The sequence below is a fragment of the Lactuca serriola genome, chromosome 9 (genome assembly GCF_051521515.1).
Source record: "Lactuca serriola cultivar US96UC23 chromosome 9, Lser_US96UC23_V15, whole genome shotgun sequence".
Lineage (NCBI taxonomy): Eukaryota > Viridiplantae > Streptophyta > Magnoliopsida > Asterales > Asteraceae > Lactuca > Lactuca serriola.
The window spans coordinates 147,737,820-147,750,318 of record NC_136416.1 but is presented as its reverse complement, the minus strand read 5'-3'; the positions used below and the strand labels follow the sequence as shown (position 1 = coordinate 147,750,318).

At 33.6% G+C, this 12,499-nt stretch overlaps 1 protein-coding gene across 1 annotated transcript; it reads left to right on the top strand.

Annotated features, from left to right (window-relative positions):
* Nucleotides 1-475: 475 nt before the first annotated feature.
* LOC145074092 (peroxidase N1-like) lies at nt 476-1,751 on the top strand. Its single transcript, XM_079020519.1, has 3 exons — nt 476-931; nt 1,049-1,214; nt 1,308-1,751. The coding sequence occupies exons 1-3, from the start codon at nt 530-532 to the stop codon at nt 1,724-1,726; spliced, it is 987 nt and encodes a 328-aa protein (XP_078876645.1). The 5' UTR covers nt 476-529; the 3' UTR covers nt 1,727-1,751.
* Nucleotides 1,752-12,499: the final 10,748 nt, after the last annotated feature.

The following is a 12,499-nucleotide window of genomic DNA, read 5'->3' as shown; positions in this document are numbered from 1 at the left end:
TATTTATTCTTATTTTCTTGTAAAATTATACTTCTACCTTTATATTTAATTTTTTTTTAAAAAATTAATTGTAATACATATGTCTTACTTCTAATGTTACTTTAATGTGTTATAATTTGCAATAACTCACGATATTAAAGACTGTTTTTATTTCAACTATGGCTATTCAAAAATGTCAAATCTTAACCTCTCACTTTATATAGTTTATAGTTTACGTACCATAGTAAAACACTAATAAATGTATATGTACGTGCTTTTTTTGCATATTAATGTATAATCTCCTCCTATGACTATTTTATTTTATACACAAACTTGCATGGTTAGATATAGGAGCTGTATCCATCAAAAGATTGACTCTTTGTCTATGTATCTCCTATGGTCGACTTTGTCTACTTTTATCACCTGCCGCGTCTTTGACTTTCTCTTCACTCCCCCACCTCCACTCACTATAAAATACCTTCTACCTCAAATTATCAAATACCAAATCCAATACATAACTTATTAAACAAATCATCGTAGTAAACTAGTAATGGAGGTTTTTTGTAATAACAAAATACCCCTCTTCTTTGTTGTCTTGTTAGCCACCTTGACCACCTTGGCACAAGGCCAAGGCACCCGAAATGGCTTCTACCAGACCTCATGCCCAAGAGTTGAAGCCATTGTGCAGTCTGCAGTTGCAGCAGCTGATCGGGCCAACGCAGGAGTCCCACCAGGTTTGGTTAGAATGTTTTTTCACGATTGTTTTGTTAATGGCTGTGACGCCTCTATCCTACTCAATGGTCCTTCTACGGAGAGAACTGCTCCGCCCAATTCTCTATTGAGAGGCTTCGAGATTATCGATGCTGCAAAGACGGAACTCGAAAGGGTTTGTCCTGGGGTCGTCTCCTGTGCTGATATTCTTGCACTGGCTGCCCGTGATTCTGTGCTTCTGGTAATTAATTACTTTCTCAATACGTTGTTTAAGCATTTCCAAGTCGCCAGTAGAAATATTACGTTTGTTGGGCTTAAAACTTGTTGTACTTATTCTATTTTTCCAATCGCTGTTCAGGCTGGGGGAATTGCGCGCTGGGCAGTGCCATTAGGCCGTAGAGATGGATTGGTTTCACGTGCAGCCGATACTGCAAATCTTCCTGCTTTCAATGACGCCGTTGATGTCCAAATCAGGAAGTTTGCTGAGAAAGGTCTTAACGCCCAAGATCTTGTTACCCTTTCTGGTAAGTACTTAAGCATATATAACACTTCAACCGTTGCAACACTTACTATCAATGTATTAAACTGATGCGTCTATGGGTTTTACTGATTTCCAGGAGCACACACCATTGGGACAGCAGCCTGTGCATTATTCAGCTACAGGCTATACAACTTCAACAACACCAATGGACCGGATCCATCTATTGACCAAGCATTTCTTCCCACACTACGAAACCTGTGCCCCAACGGAGGAGATGGTTCAAGGCGTGTGGCTTTAGATACAGGAAGCCAAAACAGGTTTGACAATTCATACTATGCAAACCTGAGGAACCGGAGAGGTGTACTTGAATCTGATCAAGTGCTATGGAGCAACCCAACAACACAAAGGTTAGTGCAACGGTTTCTTGGAGTTAGGGGACTCCTTGGATTGACTTTTAACGTTGAGTTTGCAAGATCAATGGTGAGGATGGGTAATATTGAGGTGAAAACTGGGACTCAAGGAGAAATTCGTCGGGTTTGTAGTGCAATTAATTGATTAATGACGGATGTTATTATGCGAATATCCAAAATGGTTTGATAGGAATAAGTTTTTAATACCTGGGAAGTTCTAAAAGATAAATCGGTATAACAAACTGTAAATTTTCCATTCTTACGTGCATGTGATTAGTTATTGTAATACACAACACGAAAAGCTGGTAATGTCCCACACGCTTTTGACCTGAGACAATTCGTTGTTTAACGCATTGACCTTATAAAGATTTTAAACATTCATGACTATGAATTTCGATCGAATCTTAAACTAAACCAAACCTAGACTTCATATTCGTTTGTTGCCAACGATTTATGCTCCAAAACGAAACTACGACTTTTCATTTGCATATCATTTTCGAACAAGATAAAACCCAAATGTAGGATAAAGAGGATTGTCATTTTGGAAGATAAAGAATTTCAATAAAACTTATTTAAATACAATAGTATATATTCAAGGGTTTATCTTTTTGTAGCCATCTATAATCTAAATTTACCTCTAATAATTATATTATTTTAACTAAAATTGATGATTATTAATAATTTTATATTTTTATCTATAATTACTTAATTATGAAGTAATTAAAAATAATCTTTTTTATTTTATTTTGAAAAATATTCAGATTTTATGATGGTTTAGAATAAATAACCAAAAATTAGAGTTTATCCAAAACAAAAAAAAATCATTGACAACCCTAATGAGGTAAATACGTCTGTAGCTTCATCAATTTGCCAGTTGCATCGTTCCTCTCGCCTACAACTTTGTGTTATCATTATTATAGAAAAGATCAATTTACTCATTTTTTAATACCCAAAATTGTAGACCCCATATTATATACATTAAACTACAGAGGAGCAATAACCGAACCGAAAGCCGAAAAATAAAAAAAATAAAAAAAAAAACGTAATCGAAACCGAAAAACTGAAACCAAAGCAATAACCGATGTTTTAGGTTTGATTTTACAAAAACCGAAAAATAACGGGTTGTTTCGGTTTTGACGTATAAAACGTCCATGAAAACCGAACCGGCCCACATATATATTATTTATTATGTTTTAAACTTCTAGTTTTAGACTTTAGACTTTATCCTTTTATTACTTTATGATTATTTTCAGCAAACTTTTAATGTTGGTAAATTTTGATATTTTCAACACTTTTATGTTTTTAGAATACTAGAATCCGTACTCTTTATTTTAATATATTTGAAGTAGATACAATAATATTTATCAAAACGTATTTTCACTGGGTTTGATCCCAAAAACTAGAAGAAAAAAAAGGAGCTCATAAACCCACGGTTTAAAACCAAAAACCCATAATCCCAACCCTGAAAAACCGAAAAACCGAACCATGCAAAAACAAAACCTATATGGGTTTAAAAACTGAAAAACCGAATTTCTACGGGTTGGTTTGGTTTTAGCCAAAAACTGACTTTGTGAACGTATTGTTAGGTCCAGTTTAGTGTTGCGTCTTTTGGGCTCGTTGATTAGTCCAAGTTTTGTCTCCGGTATGGGCCTGTCCATCCGTGAGTTTTATCTAGGGTTTATTATAAATAGATGCTTGCATGCATCCTAGAAAGTGACGATTAGATAAGATTGATAGAGATTTTATAACGTACAAGTTCTTATCTTTTGTGACCCTAGAATCCTCTACAGCGGAAGTTCTTCATCGAGCTCTGCTGAGGATTGAGTTAATCAAATCATTCGACACATTCAGATCCATACTTGTGTTTTATCTCATTGTTTTTATGTTCTTTATTTACCTGTTACAAAGATCTAATCGATCAAAGAGATTTCGAACTCATCACGTATAACTCATTTGATGCACATTATATGTATTAAAGACTTGTGCCATCGCAGATAATCATGCCATATATGATTTCGTCCATCATTTTTTTCTTTATTTTTTTAGGTTCATATACCTTAATACTATCTTTTAGTGTATATGGTAAAAAAGACTATATATAAGATTACTTAAAACATTGTTTTGTGGAACATCTCCTTCAACCAACCATCACAGAGAGAATTTGGGTATCTTTGAGTGTAAAAAATGCTAGCATTCTTTTAGGATATAAATATATTAGTGTAATGGTCTTTAAAACCGCATATGGGCCATGAACTCGCAACCTATTTGATGAAAGGGAAAATGACTTGTAAGGGTAACAAAGTATTAGACTTGTACAAAATATTCATTCAACTTTTTTTTTATACACACATCACCAATCAACTATTACTTTTGTACATATATGACCATTAAACTTCACATTTGTTCAAAAAATACCATTATATTACCGGTAATAATAGGTCATCAGCCACGTAGCATGCCACGTGGCATGCCATGTGGCTGCTGTTGTGGATTTTACTGTTTATTATGTACATATTATATCATTAAACTATTTTTTGTACACATTATACCATTAAACTTTTTTTGTACACATTTTACCATTAAACTTTTTTGTACACATTTTACCATTAATGTTATATAATTTATAGAAAAAATATCATTTCAAAAATAAAATTATTACATAAAAGTAGGTTTCCCATCATCTGATGTGGATTTTACTGATTTTTTAAATTTTAGTAAACTCATCATTATAAGTCATTTTCCTATCAGTAAACAATGACATAATTTCAATGCATTTTTTTTAATCATCAACCATCATCAAGAAGAGGGAGGATTATAATAAAGTAACATGTACAAAATGTTTCATGAGTTTATAAGTGTGCATCAAACGTAGTTTCCTAAGAAAATGACTTATAAGAATATGTTTATTAGACATTAGCTAAAATAATGAACAATTGATTATTTCTTCGCCACTCCAGATAGAAGTCTCAAGTTCAAACATTGTGGGTTTCAATCGATGTATGACCAATATAAATTCACAATGTAGTTGTAAAAGAAAGTGCTTAGTATCATTGTCAAAAACAAACCCTTTCCCCCAAACCTTACAAAATCAAGGGGTCACAATAGGTGATGGAAAACCCATTTTATGTAAAAATATGTATTTTTTGAAATGATATTTTTTGAATAAATTATATAAGATTAATGGTAAAATGTGTAAAAAAAGTTTAATGGTAAAATATACACAAAAAAAATTTAATGGTATAATATGTACAAAAAATAGTTTAATGGTATAATGTGTACATAATATACAATTAAATCCACGTCAGCAACCACATGGCATGTTACGTGACTGGTGACCTACTATTACCGGTAACATAATGGTATTTTTTGAACAAATGTGAAGTTTAATAATGGTCATATGTGTACAAAAGCTATAGTTGATTGGTGATATGTGTACAAAAAAAGTTTAATGGTATTTTTTGTACATGTCTAATACTTAGTTACCCTTACAAATCATTTTCCCTTGATGAAATTAAAAATGAATTACTTAGTCCATTGTTGAAATTACAGGCGAGTTAACGTATCTATGATTTTGTTGGCTATTTTAGAATAAATGTATTTGTTTGGCTATTTCAGTAAAGACAAAACTGCACAAGTGGGCCCTATGGTTTGTTGAAATTTGTCACTTTGGTCTAAAAAGGTTTGGACTAGCACCACAGGTCCAAAGTTATCATTTTCTTGCAAGTTTAGTCCAATTTACTTTAAACTTTTTTACAATGACGATTTTGCTCTTAATTTTTGTTTTTTTTTTTGTTTTTTTATTTATCTAAATAATTTTTCGATTAAAAAAAATAAAAAAGGAATTTCTCTCTTTGTCTCTCTCTCTCTCTCTCTCTCTCTCTATATATATATATATATATATATATATATATATATATATATATATATAAAATAAATTAGTGTATTCCCGGCGACACGCGTCACCGCTAATAGTAGCGTATGTCGCCGCTAATAGTATTAGCGGCGACGTGTTGTCGCTAAAAGGTCGCTGCTGATGCCTCGTCGCTGATAATCCAAATGTCGCCGCTACTACGAGTTGTCGCCACTAAAGGCCAGTCGCCGCTAAAGTCTTGTCGCCGCGAATAACCGACTGTCGCCACTAAAGACATCGCCAATATTGTTTTTTTTTTTTTTTTTTTAAATATTTCGTATTATAAGTGAAAAAAAAACTACATAAAAACTATAAAAACGGCTAGATATTAATTATTATAATCCTACATCTTTCCATTCCAAAATATTAATCCAACATCCATTTAAAATAATCTTCCAATTTAGGATAATACAAAATATCAAAAATACTAGTCTAAAATGCTTACACAAACAAAACATACAAAAATCATACAACTAGCTACTCGTCATCGTCGCTCTCCTCGTTTCCTTGAGTTTCATTTCTTTGTGGCAACGATCAAAACCAATCTTCAAGTGCGGCACTACATGTTGGATCTTTTAACATCGTTTAAAGCATTTCCAACTACAAAGAAAACAACATAGTCTTATAATTAGTTAAGCCAACATTATAACATTCTATATACAAAATACCATTATAGCATTGTACTTTCAGAAACTAACAATTATCAAATGTACATATTGCATACAACACATTATAGCATTGTACAATAGCTAACAATTACCAAACTACAAAATACCATTATAGCATTGCACTTTCATAAACTAACAATTACCAAACTACATAAATACCGATATATCAAAGTATAACCAAACTAACAATTACCAACATATAAAATATTATCAAACTAACAATTACCAACATTCCTAATACTAAACCAACAATTACCAACATTTGAAGCAATTACCAAAATTAAATAGTCTTGTCACCTGTGATTGTGGTGGTGGTTGTGTCAGTGGTCGTTCCCGATCGTACATCGACACAACCGTAGAAGGTTTACGCGCGATGCCTCTAATATGGCTTCGTCGAACACCTAATATTCTTTTAAAACAAATTTGTGTATCCTTTGGTGTTAGACCGCTGGGTTCAGAAGAAGTTTGAGTTTGTTGACTGATCTCATTGAGTAAAACATTCTGTATTTTCAAAAAAATGAAAAACATCATAAAAATTGGATTACTAAATACCCATTGATAATATAAACACTTATATGAAAAAAATACAAATTAAGCACTTACGTATTGTTGCTCGACTGCAGAACTAGTAAATACCCCTTGACGATCAGTATTAGCCTTACGAAATGCTTCGATTCGAGTGATGTCCTATTTAACATTAAAAATTAGATTAATTATAATTTAAATAAATATTTAAATATATCATAACTTACTTCTTTGAAACATGCATTGCTATACGAGCACGACCCCCCTCTATTTACAACTTGTTGTTGTGCATGAACTCCTTTGTTTGACACCGAACGCTTTAAAAATTCAGGAGTTTGAAAAATGTTTGACTGCTTGTGCCCAATTTTCATGTGACATACTATCGGGGGGGGGGGGGGGGGTTGGCTAATGCCCTTGGGATATCTGTAAGCCCCCCGACATTCTGAAAATAAGTATGTGCTTTATTTTTCCGACCTCTATAAACTCTTTGTAAAGTCGCATCAATGCTCTGCAACAACTGAGCACGCTCGGGATCCAAGTTAACCTTATCCAAATCAAACTTATTCTAAAAATTCAAAAAAAGTTAGTTAATTAAATACCAATCACAACTAAACTTAAAATATTAACCAAGTTACCTTTAGATGCACCACTGTGACATTTCTTAAAGTGGGGGAAACATTTTCCCAACCAGATACGCTCAAAGGGATATCCATCCACATATACTTCCTAATCTCACGGGTAAACCAATTACCATGGTTCCCGACAGGGGAATATGTGATCTCCCTGTTAAAATCCAATTCTACAGGCTTTCCCGTGTTTCTCCGTATCGACTTTGATAGTTGGATTTTTTTTGCTAGGCCTCTTCTTTTTTTAGGAAGCTCAGCTGAAAAATATAATTAAAAATATTAGTCATGACAACTTATAATAAATAGATAAAAATAGGTAACGAATATATCATAATAAAACTTATCATCCTGTTGTGTTGTCCATGACCAAAGCCTACATGAGGTGGTGGATCCCCGACTCCATCACCTCCATGTCCAAAGCCCACAACATCTGTCATCACGTAAAAGAGTATCGTCCAACTAAATCTCATATATAGTCTGCAAAATTACAATATGAATAATTTCTATACAAACAATTACATATATAATAAAATAAAATAAATAAACATATAAAAAATAATTTCTATACATACAATTACAATATGAATAATTTCTATACATACAATTTCATCTATATCATTATAACATCCACATACAAACACACAAACTACATACATAATTTCTATACATACAGTTACACATATAATAAAATAAATACACATTTCATTATAGCATTCTACTTTGTTTTTTTCATACATAAATGCACACATTAAACATAAAAATACACTTAAACACACAATATACATACAAATACACATTATAACATCATATTTTTTTTCATTCTTTCCATTATTGCATCCTACTTTTTTTTTAGTTTTTTCTATTCACATTCATTATACAATTTTTTTCCATTCATCAAATAAATTACATACATACATGGTGCATACAATATGAAGAATTATATTAGAAAACTTCATGAAATGGAATAGAACCTGGAGTGGAATGAAATCAGAATGATGGTGGCGTTGTGGTGGCAAAATAATCCGGTGGTTTGGTGGTGGTGATGACAACCCGAAATTAGAGGTCAACAAAGCTTAATACATACAATCAAACAGCGAAATCATTAGTTAATCACTTATATAGTCGATGTTCAGAAAAGAAATCGGGATAAAAAATCGGAAATTACCTGTCGTTAGTGATGAGGCTTCCGTCGCCGGTGACGGTGCTCTTGTCTTTGCCGATGTTTTTTCTTCGATATGAGTCGTCGACAGCAAGTGAAAGAAACAGATTACAGAAAGCAGTGTAGGAAGAGGGGTATATCTACGATGACCATTAGCGGTGACACTTATTAGCGGCGACAGGGAGGTATTAGCGGCGACATTAGGGTCTTAGCAGCGACACCCTTACGAGCGAAAAAAATAGCGCCTTTTTTTTGGAGCATTAGCGGCGATGCCGTCGCCGCCATTGATGTCGCCGCAAATACGTTGAGCGAACATCGTTTTCGGCCGTTCGATTTGGTCCAGATCAACGAACACGGTTAACTAGTTCTTTTTGACACGGATCGTGGTTTTCTACTATTAGCGGCGACTCACACTATTAGCGGCGACAAGTAACGCGCAAATGACATGTCGCCGCTAATAGTGTGCGTCACTGCTATTGCCCTTATTTCTTGTAGTGTGTGTGTGTGTGTATATATATATATATATATATATATATATATATATTGTAACATCCGGAGTCAAGTATACCCTGTAAACCTTGATGTTTTGAGTATTTGTCCATTTTGGCCCTTTTTAGAAAAAGGTGGTAAATGAGTACGCAGGGCGTACTAGAGTGTACGCTTAGCATATTCGTATGCGTGCATGTCACACCCCAAAATCGGAACGGCGGAAACGTTCAGGGGTGGAGAACGTCATGTTTAGTATCACAAGACATGCATCATAGTAATCAAAGTAATAAACAACCATTTCATTACAAAGAAAGTGTTTACAAAGTATGTGGTTCACATGACATAGACTACAAAGCAAATAACAAAAAGACATGAAGCTATACTGCTCCATCTTCTGAATCCCAGTGTGCGTACCTATCTACTGTCTCCTGAGAATACAAGTTATTTTGAAAGCGTAGATCAACATTTAAGCTGGTGAGTTGATAAGATTTTAGTGATTTAAGTAAGTTGTAAGAAAGTTGTAGTAAGTTGTAAGTTCTGTTTAGAAAAGTACGCATGTTCCATCAGAAAATCCTATATTTCCTGCTTTGTTGAAATATAAGTAAAAATGACTCTACAATCATTTCTATGAGTACTAAATGGATACAAGTTATATAAAACCCAGAGTAAACAAACAATCGGTTGTGTATATCTGCCCTAAGCCCACAACCAAAAAAGGAATAGGGAATGAAGCGGAGGACACACATCTCATTGTTTGTTAGATCATCGTTGTATATAACCCTAGTGTACTCACTTGGTACTCATGGAGTTAACTGTAATAGTTCTTTTATATTTGATGAAAAGATCCTTTAAGAAAACCCTTATTTCTTATAATAAAAATGGTAACCATATTGGTTCCTTTTGGATTAGTGTCTAAGCCCGTAACCATATTTGGTAAGCACTTGACCCAGTTGTGCATGGTCCTTTTGGGTTGCCTTCACCAAAGCAACTTGACTGGAGAAATGATAGAGAAAGAGGTTATTATGGTTTATTAATATATTATAAGAATAATATATTAAAAGAGAAATCATTTTTATTTAGTTGACTTTGATCAAGAATTAATTAAGAATTAATTTTGTGATTAAAAGAAGTTAACTAAACTAGGGGGCTGAATTATAATTATGTGATAGTTACAAAATAGGGCAATGGATGCCCTATGGATAGGGAGGACGAATTCAAGGAGATAAGTCCATAGAATTCGTCCATGATAAGGTTTCTAGGATTATCCTTTGGACTGCTTGGTGGGCAAGTAATCAGATAAGGATAAGGACTGAAACCCTAATCCCTAGTCCTATATAAGGACCCCTTGGCTTAGGAAAACCAGCCACTTGATCCTAGAATCTCCTAGAGCCGATTTTCTACCTCTCCTCTCTTTCTCTCTCTCTCTCTCTCTCTCTCTCTCTTGCCTCTCCATTTGCTTTTAGTGTTTATGAGCCATTAGAGCCACTACACTTGTGGTACTTGCTTTCAAAGACAAGAAGATTGAAGATTTGAGTTGTTATTACAATATAACAACAAGAGGTATGTAATCCCTTCTAATATCTAAATTTCGAAATACCTAGGAGCATGCTAGGTTTCTTCATGTGTTCATAATGTTGTGTATCTAATAGTGAAAACATAGATCCTTATTTAGGGTTGCATGCACACATAGGATTGTTTGTCTAAAACCCATCAGTTCCTTCTATAACCACTTAGTTTATACTAGCTATAAATAATCTAATATCGAACAGGTAGTTAATTGTGTGGATCTTCCCTAAGCCCACAACCAAACAAGGAATAGGGAATGAGGCGGAAAGCACACATCCAACTACCAATCAGATATTAGTTTTATATAACATTGATGTATAAACTAAGGTATTATAGCATTAACCACCTAAGGTCCTTTAAGTTATACTGGTTTAATAAAATGGATTAAATCCTTTACTGGTAAGTTTCTAGTTTTGTATACCAAAAGTTCTGATTTGAAAAGTATGTTTTGTACTAGAAAACTGTGCATTGAATTAGTGTCTTATGACCTAGCCCATACCTGGTACCCCTTATGATTACTTGGTGTATACGGAATATATATATTGCTAAGATTGAATAAATAGTAGGCTGGGTGAATCTGCTCTAAGCCCACAACCAAACAAGAAACAAAAAATGAAGCGGAAAGCACACATCCTACTACCTGTCGGATCCTGTTAATATATATATATATATTCCTGGATGCATACACTAAGGAATCATAAAGTTAGCATTATAGGCCCCCTTTCTACTAAATGTACTAGGTTCGATTGTTCTGTATGTCGGTTGTAAAATTTATGTTTTCTGTAGTTTATAACTATCTTGACTCGAAAATAGTTTGCATTAACTTTCAAGTGGAACTGTCACAAAATGAATGTAATGGGAAATTATAAGTACCCAGTTGTCTTTTGAATTGACATCCTGACGTACTAATTACCTTAAATCATGTTTGTTTTATTAAGGTCATAATGTGACGGATAGTATCCATACTATACGCTCTCCCTGCAAGAGATTCTGGGGACCAAACGCGACTTCGGCAAACTAGTTACTGAGCTGTGAAGTAGACTCACATTATAGTTATACGATCATGTATACCCAATTTAACTATCACCTTTTGTTTAGAACAATCAGTTAGTGATTCATTGGTATAGTTAGATCCGGTAGTTGCTCTACGCTATAGCATCTTCGTAAGTTCGTTCTATTATACTATCTTAGTATGTTCTCTTTGTTATCGTGTATTGTATCTACCTCCCAGTTTCTCTTTATAGTATGCTCTAGTATCTAGTATGAACTGAACCCCTAAACTATACCCCTTATAGTTTACTAGTATTTTGCTTGAACTGTTATTGAAAAGACACATTTTTCTACTGAGTTATGCTTGTACTTTAAAAACGGAGTTTTGTTAAACTATAAAGTAACATAACTTTAAAAAAGTTTTTGAAATGTTTGTTGGATATAGTGTCTAAGTCCATAAATATATTTAGTATGTACTTGACCCGACCCGGCATGGTCCATTTGGGTTGCATGGCATCATGCACTTCAATAGACTAAATGAGAGAAAGAAGACACTTATAGTTTATTAATATATTATAAGTTCTAATATATTAATAATAAGAATAATAATATTTAGTTAGTATTGATCAATAATTAATTTAGAATTAATTATGTGATCAAAAGAAGACTAATTAAATATATGGGTTGATTGTGTCAATCATCCATAACTTATATAGTGGGTCAAGGCTCCATGGATTATCAAGTTGGGTTAAACTCATAAGATGCTCCATGGATGATCCATGGGTGTTACATAACCCATGGTTATGGAAATGAAAGGTCATGACAATTAGGGTTTACATGGTGTAACCCTAATTGTAACACACTATATAAAGAAGTTATTCTTCACCATTTTCGGCCACTAGAGTGAACAAAAGAGGGCTAGCCGAAATACTAAGTGTTCTTATTCTCTTAAGAGTTTATTGCAAGTGTACTCAGTGTTGTGTGA

What these genes read in the sequence shown, in the direction of transcription:
- LOC145074092 (XM_079020519.1), top strand. Translation starts at nt 530, where the DNA reads ATGGAGGTTTTTTGTAATAACAAAATACCCCTCTTCTTTGTTGTCTTG. An exon ending in CCCGTGATTCTGTGCTTCTG is followed by an intron (nt 932 to 1,048) that starts GTAATTAATTAC and finishes ATCGCTGTTCAG; the next exon opens with GCTGGGGGAATTGCGCGCTG. An exon ending in AGATCTTGTTACCCTTTCTG is followed by an intron (nt 1,215 to 1,307) that starts GTAAGTACTTAA and finishes ACTGATTTCCAG; the next exon opens with GAGCACACACCATTGGGACA.